The 19,460-nt window shown below is 40.7% G+C and overlaps 1 protein-coding gene across 1 annotated transcript in view; it reads left to right on the forward strand.

The window, feature by feature from the left end:
* Positions 1 to 19,460, forward strand: part of LOC118692613 (uncharacterized) — a 72,850-nt gene that overhangs the window by 47,273 nt on the left and 6,117 nt on the right. The window contains exons 44-62 of the mRNA XM_054516598.1: positions 297 to 413; positions 1,070 to 1,243; positions 1,940 to 2,147; positions 3,191 to 3,357; positions 5,946 to 6,083; positions 6,736 to 6,898; positions 7,567 to 7,688; positions 9,059 to 9,199; positions 10,084 to 10,197; positions 10,580 to 10,708; positions 11,136 to 11,297; positions 12,954 to 13,118; positions 14,034 to 14,199; positions 15,479 to 15,663; positions 16,201 to 16,293; positions 16,567 to 16,771; positions 17,602 to 17,789; positions 18,471 to 18,568; positions 18,895 to 19,079. Coding sequence (XP_054372573.1) covers positions 297 to 413; positions 1,070 to 1,243; positions 1,940 to 2,147; positions 3,191 to 3,357; positions 5,946 to 6,083; positions 6,736 to 6,898; positions 7,567 to 7,688; positions 9,059 to 9,199; positions 10,084 to 10,197; positions 10,580 to 10,708; positions 11,136 to 11,297; positions 12,954 to 13,118; positions 14,034 to 14,199; positions 15,479 to 15,663; positions 16,201 to 16,293; positions 16,567 to 16,771; positions 17,602 to 17,789; positions 18,471 to 18,568; positions 18,895 to 19,079 — 2,920 coding nt within the window. The remainder of the gene's footprint in view (positions 1 to 296; positions 414 to 1,069; positions 1,244 to 1,939; positions 2,148 to 3,190; positions 3,358 to 5,945; positions 6,084 to 6,735; positions 6,899 to 7,566; positions 7,689 to 9,058; positions 9,200 to 10,083; positions 10,198 to 10,579; positions 10,709 to 11,135; positions 11,298 to 12,953; positions 13,119 to 14,033; positions 14,200 to 15,478; positions 15,664 to 16,200; positions 16,294 to 16,566; positions 16,772 to 17,601; positions 17,790 to 18,470; positions 18,569 to 18,894; positions 19,080 to 19,460) is intronic.

Consider the following 19,460-nt stretch of genomic DNA (forward strand, 5'->3'; position numbering starts at 1 on the left):
TCTGTGCAATTGCTCCTTGCAACAAATTTGACATCAGCAATGATCCTTGACTCTCGTTCGTAAATGGTCTCAAACCTTCCTTATCAAGAATCTTCACTTGGTGCAGCATATTCCCTTTTACAGTATAAAGCTGTGACTTCTACAAAAATTAGATAATTCTTCACCATAAAGTTTTCATTGTTTTCGTAATTTTACTCTAATGTGTAATTAGTCCAATGATTATGGTTATTCAGAGAAGTCTCCATGTCAGAGATGTGCCACAGTTAACTTTTATCATATTTACTTGAACTGAGCAGATTACAGAAGAACTGAACTTTGTCCAGAAGTTGGATGTTGTGTCTCTTAACTACAAACTTACTCATAACATAGACACATTGAAGACTTTGCAAATAAAAGACAGGATTGAGTTGCAGGTAGGTTATGAACCTGGAGCCATGGCACGAGGGGGACAGCAGCTGGGGGAGTGAGATGGCAAAGGGCAGCAGGTGCAGATGGGACTTTACATGTTTGCTGTTTTGGTGAAGGGGAGTCCAGGTGCTCCCTTTGTTCTTGAGGGGAGTCCAGAAGCTCAGTTTGTTCTCATGGGAGAAAAGTTTAGACCAGGACTTTCCACAGGCCTGGGGCTGGAGGTTGCTCCCAGTGTGGAGTGAGAGGAGGGCACTGCATCTGTGGGTCTGACAGAGCTGCAGTGTCCCCTGGACACACAGGGCAGAGGGGAGCATTGCTGGGATTTCACTGGGTCCTTTCCAAATGGTATTTTCCTTCTGAAATTCCTATTACCATTGCCATTACCTGGCATATTTTCTAATCTGATAAACACAAGGCTTATTATCCATGTAACTGAATAGCATTAAAGCATGGCCATACTTGAGAATACATGTTAAATGGTTGAATTCTAAAATAAAAGAGACACTTATAACTATGTTGTGTTGTGTTATAAAATGATACAAGATGCATCTTTGACACCTCTTTGGGGTTATACTGTCTCAACCAAAGAAAGAACCCTGACCAGCAGGAGCTTTAACTTCTACAATTCTGTCTCTTCACAATTTACTTTTGTTGCATGCAGGCTATCTTGAACCTCAAAGTCACCAGGAGCTTTAGTTTAAAAGTGCTTTATGGTGCTCACCTAACAGCTCTTGAAGGACAAATTCAGGAGTTTGACACAAGTACCAATATAACAGGGAATTTCCATCACTCTTTGCCATGGCTGCTACAAGCCAGAGTCCCATCATCTTTACAGGTAATTTTGGGGTTTTGTTGTTTTGTTTGTTTGTTTTTAATTATAATTATTGTCTTGTATAAGGATGTAATTCAAGTTCATGGCTTGAATGAAAACTCCCATTTTGTATGGTACAGGATGGAAGCTGAGATTTTCTCATATTTACAAACTGTGGATGCCTAAAACCTGAACTACTTAAAAAGCAAGTTTCTCCTTGACTGCTTTCTGAACGAGATTCTTCCATTGTGATCAGTGGTAGTAGAGTGGGTACTGTTGATATTGTAACTCTACAGGACAGCTTGAGCACATTGCACCAGGGACTGGAGTATTGCTCCTGTGCTCTTTAATGGGAATTTTATACTGAAAGAAGTATTTCTTTGGGTGCTATTTTGAGAGAAGTATTGGAGTAGCTACTATCTGTAAATATTGTCACTAGGTGTATTTTAAGTATCCTTTATAAGAAGGAAGTTGTGTTTGTGGGATAAAAAAGAACTTAATGAAAATTTGCCATAGATCAGTAAGGCTGGCATGGCTTGACATTCATTCAGTTGAATGAGCTTCATACTTGAAAGATGATTAATGAAAGACCAAGAGACATTTTGTGAATGTAGACATAAGTGCAGACTAGACAGAACTTTCTTTCACTTCCATTTATTCCTGTCTTAAAACTAAATACTATATAAATATTGAGGACTTATATTTACATGTCATTTTTAGGTAGATGTGGTTTTTCAAGGGAGAAACACTACTCAAGAGAGATATGTGCACATTGCAGCTGGAGAAACATCAATCACATACATAATAAACTCCTATTATGTTGGCCACCAAGTGGATCTGTTCTGCCAGAGTGTGCACAGCAGTGAGGTACTCCAGGCTTCTGGCTACCCTAAGGCAATCAACTTGATTTTCAGTTTACAGAAATCAGGTGGGTACCTGCCATTCCTGGCTGGGTTTTTATTCTATAACAGCTCTATGAGGATGTTTCAGCTGTTCCTTCAACAGGTTACAGGCTGACTAAGATTTGCTGGTAGTACCTAAAAAGAGGCTTTATCTCGTTTGTAAGTGAACTTGTCATCCTGAAACTGCATCTGTGATTAGCTGATGGAGCCAGCCTACCCTCAAAGCTTGCCCTGGCATAAATCCTGTCTGCATATCTCTCTCACACTGTGATCAGATACCTTAAGTGCTCCCATAGGGAATATGGAATATATTCATGGGAGTATATTCATGTTGAAGAAAACAACTGTGAGAGCACCAAAGGGCAGGAATTACTGAGGTTATCAGGCACTGAATCAATACTGATGTGAGTGGCATCAGATCCTTTCACCCATTCAGAAAAAAACAACAGGACAAGAGGTTGTTCTCAGGACAGCCACAGTCACCATGGGATTTCCACCACAAACCCACCATTTCTGTGGGTTTTGTCTTACCTTAAAGAATTTACAGGGTTGCATGTCCCTTATCTCACTTTGATCTTTTAGCAGTTTTGTATTTTCCTTTTCAAAAATGAAAAGCTGGTAGGACAGTGGGGAAAGGTCTTCAGGTCATGCTCTTTGGGCATTGTTGAGCTGCTGCAGCTGGAACCAAAGGAGTCACTGGAGGTCAGAACAGCTCAGAGCTCTTCCCTGGAAGAAGCTGTTCCAGGCCAGGGATGCAGTTGGCTGTATGGATTAGTCAGCTCTAGCTGCACAAACACATTCCTGACAGGAACTAACTTGTCACTTAACACTGGATGTGGGTACACAAACTCTGTTACCACAAGACTTTGTAAGGACAAAGTTCAAGGACATCCAGAAAAACTCTGCCCTCCTCCAACCACTGGCTGAAGTTCTTATAATCCTGAATGATGACTTTGTTTTGATGAATGTATTAAGCTAAAAGCTGGCTGGGTTGATGTTATGCAGGCAGTACTGAAATTTCTCAAAAATTAGCTGCTCAAATTGGCACTATTTTGTCCCTTCTATATAGGAAACAAAGCCAAGACTGTCTGTGAAATCCAGTATGATGAGAAAGATATAACTGTGACTGTGGATGTTGACACAGACTTGGAACTCTTTGGTATATTTGTGTTCATGGCAGAGGTGAAGCATTCAATATCACTTCTCCATCACCTGGGACTTCCCTTCTTTTTTAAGGTAATGCACCTCAAAACTTTTGCTGTGCTTTGATGAAAGCTGTCACTTGAGTTACATTTGCATTAATCCAGAGCACTTCCAGTGGCCTCAGTGAAATTACTCCAGGTTTATATATAAGTGCAGCTGAGAGCTGACTTGGCCCAATTTATCTGAATCCTCATTTAACTTAAGTACAAAGCTAGTGGTCTGTTTCTAAGGAGCCTGGTCAGGTACCTGAAATCCCCATTTCCAGGGTTAATCATTTCAGGAAGGCATGTATTTACTGTCACTTTGCAGCTGATAGGGCTCATAAAAGTAGAAAGAACTTTTGGTAGAAAACATTTCTCCTCCATACCTAGAGAACTCCTTGCCTTGGCTAAACCACTTGTAGCACAAATACCTAAAATGCTTCAGTGTTGAATAAACAGAAGTAGATTTATATTCCAAACTACTTGATAGGATCAGCAAAGGCTGTGTCTGTTTATCCCTTGGGAAAAAGAAGCATTAGTTGAAATGTCCCCTTTCCTTGTGAAGGGTAGTACACAGAAAAACATTTCCAAGTGATCCACCACCTTCTCTTCAAATAACAGGACATGTAGTTAGGATGCAAGAGTAAAGGTCAACTTTCCTGAACATAAACATTAGATCAATATTAAACCTGCACATTAAGTATCAGTGTTTCAAGGGAATATTTACTGCCAACCTTTTATTGTAAGGTATAAGAAATTTTCACTGCTTCTTCCTCATTAATATTTAGTGAAATGTCTTTTCTCCTCTAAATGTTTGAATGAAAAAAAAGAAAAGCAGAGATGGTAATTTCTTGAGGTGCCTTATTCGTTTATGAGTATAACCCGGGGACTTCAGAAATTCCTGTTCCCACAGACTTTGGAAAATACCAGTGTTGCTATTGAAATGTGGGAAATGGTCCTCATCTCTCCCAGAGAAGTTCTTTAGCATTTTCACGATAAGGCTGCAGATGATGCAGCAGCTGTGGGAGGAATGCCCTGGAGCAAAAAAAAATGCTGGAGCCTGATCTGTTTATTTAAGAAGAAAATAAGCACAATTTCTTTCTGGTAGATGAAACATGAGATTATGGGAGACATAAACAAGAACATAAACAAGCTTTAGACTTAAACCAGATAAGGGTACATCAAAAGTAACACTAATATTTGTCAATAATGCAAATGAGTAGCTATGGAAACACACACAAAAAAAGGAAAACCTCTCATGAGGCTCTTGGTTTCCATCTAGGAAGCATCCAGAAGGCCTGTCTGGAAGATAAACTTCAGTCAAGATGATGGTTTTGAGTCAAGACATTGTGCTCAGTTGAATGATGGGTAGAAGTTATGGCATGTGATTTGTTTATTTTCCCCTTCCACAGATGACAATTCAAGAAGTCATGACTGAGAATGAAACTGAGGGTGCTCTGAGGCTGACCTATGAACAAAACAAAAACTTCTCCTTTTCCATCAGTAGAAAAAAAGACCAGCAAGGGTAAAAGGGTCATTCTGAGCACTATAAAAATGTCATTAGGCCACTGGTTTCCATGGAATACAGTTATTGTATTCATCACCAAATCACTGATGAAATGGGTAACAAAACTTGGATAAAGTGAGTAGTCACACCAAACACTCTGTAAACCTCAGGGAGTTTCTGAAGGGCAGCAGACAGATTCTTCCCCTCCCAGCTTGGGACCTCTCTCTGCCTGCCCACACAGAATCCAAGTAGCAGACAGTGAAAGAGTCATAAAACTCTAGGCCTGGACCAGACAAGTACTTAAAAATATAACTTAACTTGACATAAATATTTAAATCTTATTAAATTGTCTTGGCACAGTTGAAACTTGTAAAATTATGTTGACTTGGTTTTCTAAGTTGGTGTCAGTATGGCTGTATCTGCACAAGATTGTAGGCTTTTAAGGGTGTTTAGAGGTGTGATATTTTGAGCCTTGGGGTATTTCATATTTTTCTTAAGTTTCTAGCAAAAGACCTTTGCACTGAAAAGTCTTGTAAGTTCTGTTAAAATCTGTAATCATTGTAAATTCTAAGTTTATAAACCGTGACAGTGCTTGCAAAGTCAGATTCCAAAATCCATTTCTCATTTTTAAAAAGCTGATGAATTTGCTATGGCAAAATGATTTCTGGCTCATTTTGTGTGAATGTATCAAAAACTGGGAGCTGGGTAAGTGTTCAGTGGCAGGTGCTGCCGTTTTAACTCTAAAAGCTGTGGCAGACTTGGATGAACTAACTCAGATGAACTTGTGCTGCCAGCAAGAGTGGATTTTGTAAAATATTGTTGAACAAGAAAACATTTCTTCCCTTTAGTGAAGAGTTGAATATAAAAGCACTCCAGACTCATCCCTTCTTTCTACAGTACTTCCCCTGTGCAGCACAACTGTCTTCTAAGGTAACTATCTGCAAGTAATCCCTTGCATACATCACTGCAAAGTAGACTTGTCTAATGTGTTAGGAGTCAAGCTGCTTCATTTCTAGTACTAGTATCTCTAACATTTTTTTATTATTGAGGATGTTCCTGTTTTTAAAGATGTCAACAATTCCAGTCTTTCCTTTTTCTTTTTTTTTTTTTTAATTTAATGGGAACTTGAAAAGGTAAATTATGATATGAGTGAAGCAAAAGGCAAACTCTCCGTCAGGATGGAAAAAAGGGATTTCAACGTTTCAGCAAAGCTAACTTTGACTGGAAGCAGCTACACCAATGCCATTGAGGTGGCACAGACCATGGCCCAGGTTGGTACCATCCACTGCTAGCAAAGCAGGCTGTGACAGGAGGGCACTCAGGGGGTGGCTGCCAAGCAGGGAAGGACAAATGCAGCTCCTGCTGTGTGAGGTGTTCTGCCCTTCAGTAGCATGAGCAAACATTTGACTGTGGATTACTTTGAGTTTATATTTGTTTGCTCCTATAGATGGAGCACTCGTATAGGATTTATAGGAAATAAGAAAAATAATGTGCTACAAACTGAACCAGTTTTTGTAATGCAGGTACCACACATCTCTTTCTCTAAATAAGAAAAGACATCACAAGTACCTATTGTTGTTTGTGCTATCTGCTGGATTTATTTTGTAATAGTAGGACTCTTGATGGTTTATTCTGTGACATACAAGAAAATCAAACTGAATAATAATCAAAGACTGTTGTAAAGGGAATACTCAGCTGTTTATGTATGTTCCATTATTTGCAAAGACAATTTTCTGTAGAAATGAAGACAAATAGAAATGAATAGTTTCTTGTACAAGAGCAGTGGGCTTAGAGTATCATTGTACTAGACCTTTAAAAACACATTCCTACAGACCCCATAGGACTTTGGGGTACCAAAATTACACTCAGATTTTACCTTCTCAGAGAAACTGGGGTTTAATGTTTGCCCTCTTTTAATTTTAGTTAAAAATTCTTCCAAGGCAACTTGTGTTTATGACAATTTACCAAAAAGGCAACAGAACTCATCTGCTGAGGCACATTGCCCTGTGGGATGGCAAAGAGATGAAGCTAACAGGCACTTACACTGGACTCTTCCCAAAGCTGCCTGGAGGCCATGGCATTCAGGGTAGGTTTCTCAAGTCTTTTACAAATGTTCAAAGCAGACTATAAAATAAACTACATAAATCTGATTTCAAAATGCATGTCCAAAGGGTTTCAATCCTGGTTTCAATTTAGGTCTTCTAAGGTCTTATTTGCTTTAAATTCTTTATAAGTCTGGCTGTTAGAAATATCCACTTCAGAATTCTCTTTCTGCTTTGTAAATATGGAACATAAAATTTGAGTACTGGGTGCTGGAGGGAGCACTGGTCAGACTGGCTGCTACCTTGAGGTGTTAAACCTTTATGTTGAGACTTGATGATGTGAAAATAGAGAAGATAACTGCACTTACCTGTTAGAGTGCTGTAAGCTGTTCCTCTTCCAGTGTAAGGCCATCTCAGTTTCACACAGATTATTTCCCTGGTGGTTGTTGCTGAAGTTGCTCTGGGTGTAGCTGTCAGTCTTTTGCAGGTAACCACTGTTCTGCTGGTCAATAGAGAGAGGATTCTGTTCTCACATTTCCTCATGTTGAGCACACATCAGCACACTGAATTCCCTGTGGCTGCTGGGTAGGGGTGTGTGTGTGAGCAGAGACCACATTTTCCTGGGAGCCAAGGGATGTCCTGCTGCTTGTGGGAAAATGTCCTGGGAAGGGTCATGATTCCTGGTGGGAAATGTTGTTTGTTTTCCTTGTAGTGGAACTTCTCCATCCTCTCTCCATCCCTTTTCCACGGCATGCTTGGGCCAACTTATATGTGAAACATTCAGCACGCAGTCACCAGGATGTCCTTACTGTCATTTGGAATGAGAAGGACAAGGTACAGTGGCCCAGAGCAAATAAATGTCAGGAGGGTATCAAGAGGGTTTTTTGGTTTTTTGGGGTTTTTTGTTTTTTAATTAAAAAAGGCACTAAGCAAGCCAGGGAACTTGACTATAAGGCAAACTGTCCCCCTTCTTGGATGTATAAAAAGTTCTGCCTGTGAAAGCTGAGTAGCTGATATTCTTGTAGGAAGTATTTTCAGGCCACAGATTTTTTTGTTTGCAGTAACTCCACACCTTGCTGCTTAACCAAAGGTAATGAAATGCATCAACTTCAAAGCACTGGGTGAGGGCCTCTGAGAGTAAGTGGGAATAATAGCACAAATGTCATGCTTAAAGCAGCTTATGGACAAAGAAATAAAATCTAGGACAAGTGAGCAAGTGTGAGCATTAGTTGAGATTGAGAAGGATGAAGAACTCCTTGCATGAGTATAATACTGGGTTTACCCACACAGAAGAGGACACATACATTGCTTAGCATTTTCAGCTTTATTGATTCAGTCAAAGCTCTTTTGTATTTCATTCTTTCACTCTCCTCCTTATTAGCAAGACTTACAAATGTGGAACAGTTGTAACCAGTCTCTGTTATCATAAAGTAAGTCATCACTATTTTTTAAAAATATAAAAAGTGAAAAAAAAAAAGAACTTGGAGAACATAGGGTAGGTTGATTTCCAGATGTAGTTAATTTGGGACACTTTCCTGACTTGCTGCTAACTGTGCTATCTTTATATGTACATCTGAAATGCAACAACTTGGCTGAGTATTACATTATTTTCTGAATAATGGAAAGATAGAAGACAATGTATAAAGTATGCTACCACACATAAATGTGCCTGCAAAGAGCACAGAATTTTTTGATTTCTTTAATAAATGTTAAAATTCCAAAATTTACTTTAGCAGTTGTACAGAATATATTTTTTTACTACTTCTTAAATTACCACAACTATTAAAATCCCACCGCTATCTAAATTACCACAAAAATATTTTGCTCTGAAAAACATAGCAGAATTTAGTTCCTGATGAAGCAAATGCTTTTTCTTGGGCTTTAACTTTGCAAGCCATGTCCAATGATTCTGTGGCAGTGCAGCCTGCAGTGCCTAAAGATGAGATCAAAATTAAGCTTCAACAAACTTAAGCATTGTTCATTATTCTAGTAAAATACAGAGAGTAGTTCTGCTTTGAATTCAAGCAGCAAAAATGGTTCTAATTTTACCATTAATTTGCCTCACTTCTTCAGAAAGGACTTTACTGTGCATGTAATTAATCTGAGGACAAGGTACAGGGAAATCTGACTGGGTGCATGTTTGAGGTCAGTATGTGAGAGGTGTTTCATTTGACAAGTTCCTTTCCATCTGTTACGTGGAGCAGATATCAGTGTCATCTTCTCTGAAGATTGGAAGGCACCGGACAAGCTACAGAGCCACTGTTGCCCACCCATTTAATTACACTCTGAAGGAACTGGAGGTGCATTCCCTGTCAGAAAGAAGGGGCAGAAAGTACAACCAGCAGGTGAGATCATGAGGCTGGGCTGCAAAACTCACAGCTGTGATACTGCATTGACTGTGAGTGTGCCTTTCATCCCTGAGAACTGCAGAACCACCAATCATCCTGAAAAATGTAGAGAGCACTGAGTTCTGTTATCTCCTTGTGTCCAAACCAGCAGCATTGTTTCCTAGCCAACAGTCTTGCACTTTTAGTATTGACTCATTTTGGATGGGAGGAACCCAGAAGTGCCCAGGAACCTGCCAAGCAATGAAAATGACGCAATTTTTGTCCATAAAGCAATGAACAAACTTCTATTGTGCACATACAAGAAAAACAAAACAAAAAACCCCCAACCTTTACAATAAAACCAAACCAGAAACCCTTTGATACCCCTGTGAAGAAAATGTAAATTTTTACATTGTATAGGAAATTGCAACACGAATGTAAAAATGTGCAAGACTAGAAAGGCTTTAAACTATAGTTTTGAAATGCACTTGCAAAGCATATATAGGGAAAAAGAGGAGGAACAACTCCACAAATCATCCTTCCAGATCAAATGCTACAGTATAATTTCTGTCTGACAATGCACAATACTCAGTATGGTTCCAGAACCATATTCAGAGGAATAAATTCTCTTGTAGTGTCATTATTGCAGTTGTGCCATTGGTTGCTTGGCATGACAGACCCCAGGGAGCTTCCAGAGAGGGTGACAAAGCCTTCCATGGCCTTGGCTGTAGAAGTGCAGCTTCCCTGGGTTTGTCTCAGACCTGGAGCTTCCAGACCACTGAGTTCCACAGTCTGGACATGGCTCTGTGGCAGCTTTCACAGTGGCTCTGTTTGCCTCCATTTCATGGGGATCATTCTGCTGGTTCTAGTTTGCTGCTGGACAAATCCTTCTCTGCTTTCAGCTGCAGGTCTCAGGGAATGCTGGGCAGGCTGCTCACCTCCAGCTGGGGCTGGAGGATAAATCCAAGATGGACATCACCGCCTGGGGTGGCTGTGTGACACTCTCTGCAGGCCAGGTATGAGTTTTACATGCTGTGGAAGGGATGAGTGTAGCTGAATTTCTGTGTTTGATCCTTGATGATTTTTTTTCTGTACTTGTTACCATATGAAAGCCTTGAAGTAAACCTTTTTGTGTCTCAGAGGAAGAAAAATAAATGCTGTGAAAAATTCTGTTTCATGATGCCAGACATGGTTGTACTTGGACTGCAGCTTTCCCTCAGGACAGAGCTGTCGGCCCCTTGTGTTTCCTGGCAGAGCCTGAAGCAGGGTTTCATGGGTACAGACCATCCAGGGTTCTCACAGGGTGTGTTTCTGTCCAGGAAACCCGCTGCCCAAGGATATACTGAACACTTTTTTTAAAAAATTACTTATATGTGTCAATTTTTTCCACTTTTCCAGCTTCAGAGAATATTAAGCATGGACCACCTGCACGCATGTGGATCTCTAGAGCAAAGACCAACATTATTTAATGAATACCTAGATCTGAACTGGGATGACAAAAAATTCAAACACAATTTCACATATGAGGTAAGAGAAGGCAGTTGTATCTGTTGACTCACCAGTTTTGTGGAAGCCGTTCTCAGTAAATGAGGAATTATTCTGGTTTTAGATGTAATGTTGAGTGGATTTTAAGAAGAGTATCATTATTTTGCTTTACCTCTTACATTTTTCTCTACACAGGAAGAAAGCTAAATGGAGCATGGTTAAGAAAGAAAGGGTTCTTCCGAACTAGAGGCCTCACCTGTGCCCTAAATTTGCAAAACTTGTAGGATGGGGACTGGTAACAAGGCTGATAGGCCAAAACATTGTCAAATGGAAATTTTATGTTCTGGAAATGTTACATTAAAATCCTGAAACTACTGGAATAACAAAACCAGCCCAGGGATGGGATGAGTGGGCTCCAAGGAGTGTCTAAGATCTTGCTGTCATCTTTTGTTTTCTTGGTTCATTGCAGAGAAATCAACTCTTGTATCCTGATAAGTTTCAGTTAGAAGCTGTTCTGGAAAATATTTTCCTGACCCCATGTGCCAAACAGAAGATTCTGGGTAAAATAGAAACAAACTACTACTCTTGCCTGGATTACTATTCGAGCTTTAAGTTCTGTGACCTTCCACATGTAAGTCTGACTTAAACACACTGAACCTATTTCAGTTTAAATATAATTACTCATTTGGAAACTTAGTTCTCCTCAGCTGCAACTCTTCAGAAGACTTACCATACTTCTGTAGCTTAAATAAATAAACAGTGTCATTTGATGGACTGAGATAGACCGGTTCTGTTTGCTACTATAGTGTATTCTATAGGTCCTTTTATGGTTGTAAACTCTCACTTCCTCCATGTTCTTTCTTTCCTGTTCCTCTTTCAGAGGTATCTTAATTTTATGTTTCTGGAGAATACCAAAACAGGCTCATAAGTCATCAAAAAGGAGACTAGAGAGGAGTAAAAGTGCTTTCCTTCCCTTGTGGGTAAACGTCTGCTGCTTTTTATGATTGCTGTGCTGGTAGTGATGGATTTTTGAATCATAATGTAACCTTATTTTTCTATTACACACATAAAGTGAAGGCCCACCCATGATCTCCTTAGGTGCATGCTGGTCCTCACAGTTGCTTGTAGACACTCACACAGAACTTGGAACCTGCAATAAATGTCTCTCTCCAGTCCCCAGTGGCTGAAACACATCTTGGCTTCCTTATTTAGTGTCAGAGCAGCTCATGCTCTGTTAACAACAGGAAAACTTTTTCCCAGACCAAGGTGTGATAGAACCTGTTTACAATGCAAAGGATCTATATACCTGTCACTCCAAAAGCAGGTACCTCTGTACTTTTGGATCATTCTCTTCAAAGGTATCATGGTTTAAGCCTAGCTGGAAATTAAGCACCACAGCCACTCATTCAACTCCCTCTCTCCCTACCCTCTCCCTGTGCAATGGGGAGGACAATCAAAAGTAAAACTTGTAAGTTGAGATAAGAACAGTTTAATAATTGAAAACAAAGTAAAATACAATAATAATAGTTACTACTACTAGTGAAAAGGAAAAAAAAAACCTAAATGAAGTGATGCACAAAAGAATTGCTCATCACTCTCTGGCCAATGCCAGACCCCCCTTCCCAAACCCAGGTTTGCCCGTTCCAGGTAACTCCCCCCAGTTGATGTCCTGGACATTATGTTCTGGGGGGTGGAAAATCCCTTTGGCCATGTTGGGCCATCTGTCCCAGGTGGATTTTTGTGCACCTCCTCACTGGCACAGCAGGAGAGACACACACACACACACACACACACACGAAAGTCCTTGACTCAGGATAAACAACTGAGCAAAACCAAAACATCAGTGTGTAACCAACCCCATTCCCATTCCAAATCCCAAACTGTACCAGCTGTTGAGAAGAAATTAACTCTATCCCAGTAGAAACAGGACAGTATTCACCTCACTTCCCATGTATCCCCAGCTTTATCAAAATCTCTGGCTAGAGTAGCTGAGAAGTGTAGGAGGAAAAAAACATTGGACATTTTAACAAGACATAGTTCTCTGCAGCTGTTCCTCTGGTCTTGGGGTGTAGTCACTGAAATGCTTTGTTAGAGCACAGAAACTGAAGATGTAAGGAAGACAGTGCTGTGAGGAGCAGGGAGGTGTGCTGGTTTCTGAAACGACAAGTTCTGTTTGTGGTGTAATTTAATGAGAATGCTGCCACTGTACAACTTCTTGCTACACAAAGCAGAGTCCATTTGTTTGGAAGAATTTGGAAGCTTTAACACCTTTTTTGTGCATACATAGGTAATTGTTTTATCTGGAAAGCACCAGCTCAACAAAGATGACATCATTTTGCAGTCAGAGGGCAGATTCCACCTTGCTGATCATGGGAGAGATGAGGGGTTGATTGGAATATCCATAAAGAATCAGAGCACTGCTGATGTGAAGAACTATTCTCTGGAAATTGAAGTGAGTTTCTATTTTATTTTACTGGCACTGGGGTTTGGTTTTCAAAGGCCTGCTGCCATCTATTTCCCAAGGAGATCAGGTGCAGGCAGTGACTGTAAAACAGCAGGCAACAAAACACTCCCGGTTTCTGTAGTGCTCTCTAAAGGAGCAGTTCGGCAGCCTTCATGCAGTGTGACCGACAGACAAAGGAAGGCACCGACAGGAGTTCTCTGTAGAGCTGCCACAAATAAAGCAAGTGTGTTTCTAGTGGAGTGTGTCAATTTTAAGAGGCACAAAACAGCTCATATGATGCTCATTCTGAGACAAATCTCTTCTTTTTCTCTCCCCTCCCCCCAGTTTTGCATTTGCTTTTAATTTCCTATGAAATTAAAATGGTGGGGAGACAGATGGAGACAATGGAGTGAGGCAAAAAAACTAACGGGGTTGGGACCATCCTAACTCTTCATTAGTAGGAATGTAGGTAGTCAGGCACTGAGACAATAGATCATCCCTTAACAAAATTATGATGATGATTTAATCAGTAACAAATACTAAATTATTTTTCCGTTCCTCTCTCTTTAGAGAGGAGGGAGATAAAATGAGTATCAGCTGCTCTGCATGAGCTTGCTTCATTCTGTGCTTTGGAATAAATGGCACAAATCAGCAGCTTCACAGAGAACTGACTGGGACATTATGTTTCTTTCATTGCTTCCATTAAAATTTTGTCCACAAGTCTTGTGCTATCCAATCATCAGCTCCTGGGCCAATCACTCCTGTGCTTGTGCCTCTCTCAGTGAAACTCCTGCATAGTGCACAAGCATTGGGAAACATTTCCCTCACCACTTGTGGGAAGCACTGATATTTGAGCACCATCTCTGAATGATCATTAATTCTGTGTGGTGGCTTTGAATAAATGTTTTTCCTTTATGGCTGCAGTTAAAAGCCTTCGAAGATATTTGGCTAGGCCTGACAGGAACTGCTGCTTCCTCATCTGCCCAGAGCCAAATCCTGGTGGAGGGAATTATTGATCAGAAAGAGAAAGTAAAAGTAGCTGCTTCAAAAGGAAAGGAGTGTTTTCAGTACTACATGGGGTATCTGCAAGGTATGTACCTCACTGACCATGCTCTCAGCCACAGGACTTTGTTTTAGGCCATCCTGCAAACACAAACACCAGGGAGCTGGACTTGATGATCCTGCTGGGTCCTTTCCAATCTGCAACTCCCAGTGTCACTGCTCTGAAGAGACAGGAAGAAAGTCGTGTCTCTAGCACTGAGCTACTAATTTCATTCAAGCTATGGTCTTTCAGATAAAGAAAAGCTGAAGTTTAAAATTTGTTACAAAGCTCTCTGTGTGGGACACATTTTTGTACTATTAGAATAGATGGTAATAAAAGATAGAATTAATTTCATCTTGATTTAACCATCTTAAAGTTTTGTGCATTAAGATAATCATTGCATTCCAAATTCAATAAAGGAAATGAGAGAGGCACCTCCAGAGACAGACTGTACCACATGCTGTATGAACTGGGATGTGTGCGATCCCTGCCTGCAGGGGACTGAATCACAGCAGTCAGCTCTGACTGACAACAGAGAGGAAAAAAGGCTGTTGTTTCAAGTTATGCCTGAAATTTAGATGAGTAAAGTGAGCTGCAAGAGGTGAGGCTCATCCACATTTCAGCTGCAGTTAGAGTCGAGTGCAAACCAAATAGGTTTGGTGGTATCCCAGTTGTCTCAAACTCATGTCGCTGACAATCCCAGCCCTAGTTTCACTTATGGATTTGTTATTCCACACTTCTGCATGGGAGTTTCTCTCAGGTTCATGTCCTCACCTGTATGTGCTATGATGTTTTGGAGATTAGGACCATTAGTTTGTGAATCACTGAAGTCAGAAGTTTGTAGAAATGACTCAACTCATTTCTCTCAACCCAGATTCTACGTGTACCCTGCCAACCACTTGTTTATGCTCATTTTAGTGCTTCTGTAGAAACGACTTGTGTGTGGTGGGTGGAACTGACAGGCTTTCATTTAAGGGCTGAGCAGTTTTGAAACATCTGCAACAAAGGACACTAAAGTGAGGACTAAAGTAGAAAAAAAGGCCTTGCAAACCAGTATGACCGAGAGATTTAGATTTACATTAATCCAGTGCTTCCTTTGCAGTAGCAAATCTGTCTATGTAATTCATTAACAAGCACACAGAAGAGATCAAATCCTGACACTGATCTAATTGTCTCTTGTTTATCTCTTCTGTTTTGTTTTAGTTTTTTCCTCCACACCTAACACACTCAAGCTCTGATTGATCACCTAAGTAATTAAAAACTGGCTTTGAAACAATGTCTGTCAATGTCGTTCCTGTAAATGAAGGTTCTTTTTTCATTCCTTAAGGGGATTTGGAAGAAGGAGTGGAAATCAGTGCTTGTTCTGATGGGAAACAGGTGGCTGCCATTAACACCTATCTCAGCATCAATGGTAAAAGGCAGGAAAACGTGGGACAAGTAACTCTAGCAGCTGCTAATGGAAGCTTGAGTTTTCTGGCCCGTGGATGTGCGGATCCAGTTCTTAAGGCTGAGGTGAGACCCTTGAGTGGCTGTTAACTGCAGCGTGATTTTCCCAGAATTTTATTTGTTATTTTGATGGAGCACCTTCCATGCATGCGAGTTTAGTGAGTAACCAGGCAAAATTATGCTATGTTTTAATTATTTTCACGTTGATGTGAGAAGTTACCACGGTGAGAACTAAGAAATTCAGCCGTGCCTAGAGATAGAAAATACAGGACCCTCTTCTAACGGCGGATCCTCTGAGGAGGGTAAGTAAATCAAGTGAGAGCAGCAGTAACTGCTCAGCCTGTTGGTTACAGAACTAATGATCAGAATCCTGAACGTACTTTCATTTTTAGTATGGCAGGGTTTCACATACTCTCTGCTTGGGGAAGGCTTTTTACCGTTTGCCTTTTCTGTTCTCTTGTCTGCATTGAATAATGCAGAAGTAGTTTCTCCTAAGAAATGTGAGGCCACTGTGGGTGTTTGCCGGCCTTTAAACTAGTACAAACTTTGAATGATTTGGATCTCGCACAAGCAATTTTAAGTAATGAATTCAACTCCTCACAGAACAAGCTTAATGAAATTGGGAGCCTTTTGAAAGCCACACTGAGTGAGAAGATAAAGAAGTTTGATGGATACCTGTGGAGATTCAGGAGATCAGTAAGTATCTGTACATGAGCTGTGAAAACACCATGAAGTGTTCATGCAGTGTTAGTTAAACATTATGATATTGCCTGCAGCTGTTTTGTTTTGCTCATACATTTCAGTGATTACTCCTGTGCTGACCTGTACACAGAGACAAAAAGCGTTTAATGGTGGAGATCGTGTATCTCTGCACCAACCCTGCAGAGTCAGAATTGCCTCGCAATGAAGTCAAAACTTTGCTTGAGATCACTGTGTTTTTAAATTGCTTCTTTTTTGGAACCCCTGTAGGTGCAGCATGTTGGTTTCCTGTCTGAAGCAGCTGGCTGGCCTTCATTGGCCTTGCAAAGGGCAGCAGGATTCCTGCACAGCGGGGCTACAGCTGTCACCCAGGTGTGGAAGCAAAGTGGAATTGGGCACATTCTGAGAAGCAGGATCCCACTTTACCTGGAGAAAATTCAAGATGTTGTCCAGCAAATGCAGAATGAATTACAAAGTAAGCAAAACAGCGCAAAACAAGAAGAGGGACAATGTCAGAGCAGGTCAAACCAAACTTCAGTGCAAACTATAAAACATAGTGGATAACACAAAGGTTTCTATTTTGATCTAGCAAGAAGTGCTGAGCTTGGCTCTTAGTGTACAGAGTGGGAGCCTTGATGCAATAAGCTCTAAGAAGGCTCTCTGTGACCACCTTTCTAATGAAATCAGTGGTGAGGCTCTTTCTTGGTCACAGGAGGCTGGGTTCAGTTGGATGAGAAGAGAGTCCTTAATTCCTAAGCTGAAGTATTTCTGCTAACAGTTCCCTGGCAAGCCTTTCCTCCCAAAGGGCTGTTCATATCCCTCCTTGAGTTTTTAATGCTTGTACTAATTGGATTTCACTTGATCTGTTTTTTTCCAAGCCTATCCACTAGCCACTAATTCACTGTTCAGCTGGACTGTGGCCCATACTGAAACCTTTGAGAAATGTGGTCAGCTGGAATTAGCTGTGAGAACCTTCAGTTCTCACAAGGGTAAAACCTCACTTAGCCCTAGGCTATTCCCTCTCAGAAGTTGAATTTGGTTGATATACCATGCTTGAAATCAGTTGTGACCAAACTGTCCCGTTGCTCAGCAGCAATGTATTTATAAGGGGTCAGGGTCAGAGCTGAATGGCTCTTTCAGTTCACAGCTGTACAACGTGCCTGACTGCCTTGGAAACACAGCTGCCTCTTGTGCTTTTCTGTGCTCCCCCTTCACTTCTGCTGCAAGTTGGGTGGAAACAAACAAGCAAACAGCCACTTGGTACCAAACCAGCTAAGGTTTGTCTCATTAATGTGCTTGCTTCAGAGCCATTAGCAACTCTGAAAGACGCCTACTATGATGTAACCTTGAAGCCGCTGGATGAAGTCTGGAAAGAGAAGACAGAAGAGCATATGAAGAAAATCCTGGCTTTCTTACCCAAGATTGTAAAAGATGTGTGGCTAATGAAACCAATTCAGATGGCACTAAAGGTTGTGAAAGCAGGCTTGGATGTGGTTGGTATAACTCTGTTCTCCATTTCCAATTCAAGGCCTACAAATTTAAGTCTCAGCTTTGAACTATGGATACACAAAAATAGTTAACCATTTTTGTTTATGGAAATAGTGCAGTTGTCTTTCCACATAATAAGCTTGTGCACAGCTGATTTACTGTTCTTGCAGTATTTGTCCTGCTTTGAAAGAGTACTTTTCCAGCTAGAAGAGAGGTTGTTTTACTAATTCTGGTTGAAATCACAGCAGCAGTAATCTGTCATTCATGTAGCTTTTACTTTTCTTACATAGAGAGGAGGAATTGTGATTCCAATAAACAAGTGTACAAATATATCTAGGCTCTTCTAGTTGAAATGAAAAGCATAAAAGATATATCATGAGGCTAATTTATATTATTAAAGATACCAGTCCTTTCTAAACTACTGAAGCACATTAACTTAGTGAAGCATTGCTACACTTTAGTCATGTTATTTAGGAGGAATATATTTCTGTCCATTGGTGTTGTGACTAGAGTCTGTCCTCTGGATATTATTAACCTCTACATGACAAGAGGCTGTCAGACAGGAGGCAAATGCAAGAGACACTGTAGTAGTATTTTGCATTTCTTGATTTAAAACTCATTTGCAAGTACTGACCCTGCCCTGAAGTCACACTGAAATTGCTTTTACAATCTGTGACTCTCCACAGGCCACCCAGCAGGCGCTCAGGGGGGCAGAGGCCACGTTCTCCAGAGCTGTGAGCAAGATCCGGAAGCCCTTGCTGCACCTGTACAGTTTTTCACCCAGGTAACCGATGGCTCTGCAGGATCCCTGCTCTGGGCAGTGTTCTAAAAGGATGTGTGCATCTTCCTGTCAGTGTGCAGCTGAGGGTTCTGGACAGCCACCCAGCCACTCCTTGCTTTGGTCACATCACATCCTAATGTTTATTTCTGTTGGCTGCCAGACCCACTGTGTTTGAAGGGAGCTACAGCTCCTGACCAGAGGAGGGTTGTGTTTTGTTGTTCTAACCAGACTACAGTTCTTATGAATATTTCACTTCAACATTTCTAATAATAAAACAACAGCATTTCATCAGTTCAGCAGATAAGGAGTGTTCTCTTTGTATTCTACAGGAACTGTTCAGTGGCAGGAAAGCTGCCAGTACTACCTAAAGCAGACCTGTCCCTGCAGCTGGCAAATGTTACCACTTACCTCATTGGAGAAAAACTAATGAGGCCTCTGCAAGACCTCTATAATCTCAACATCCTTGCAGAGTACTATAGAATCAAAAGGAGGATGATGGAGAGCCCCTTTGAATGTAAGCCCTTTCAAATTGCTGCTTTGTTTTATACCTGGGTCTATTTCCACTGTATAGTACTGTATTCTAAAAATTGTATCTGGAATAGGAGTTTACATAGAGATGGTCACTAATTAATAATTTTCTTATCAACTTACATTTAGTCTTTCTTGTAAGATAGTGATGATATGTATAAGATCAACACTGGGCAAAGCTGGCATGCAGTAACACTGTTCTACATAATATTCATGCAAATTTTGTAACTCTACACCTCCTACTCTGGAGAGTGAAACAGCAGGTGGTATTTATCTGCCTTATCCATATGCTCTTGTGAGCTGATACTATGGTTCACTGCCACTCTCACCTGCTGGCTCTGTGTCCTTGGCACAAAGGCTTGGAAAC

The sequence above is a fragment of the Molothrus ater genome, chromosome 16 (assembly GCF_012460135.2).
Source record: "Molothrus ater isolate BHLD 08-10-18 breed brown headed cowbird chromosome 16, BPBGC_Mater_1.1, whole genome shotgun sequence".
Lineage (NCBI taxonomy): Eukaryota > Metazoa > Chordata > Aves > Passeriformes > Icteridae > Molothrus > Molothrus ater.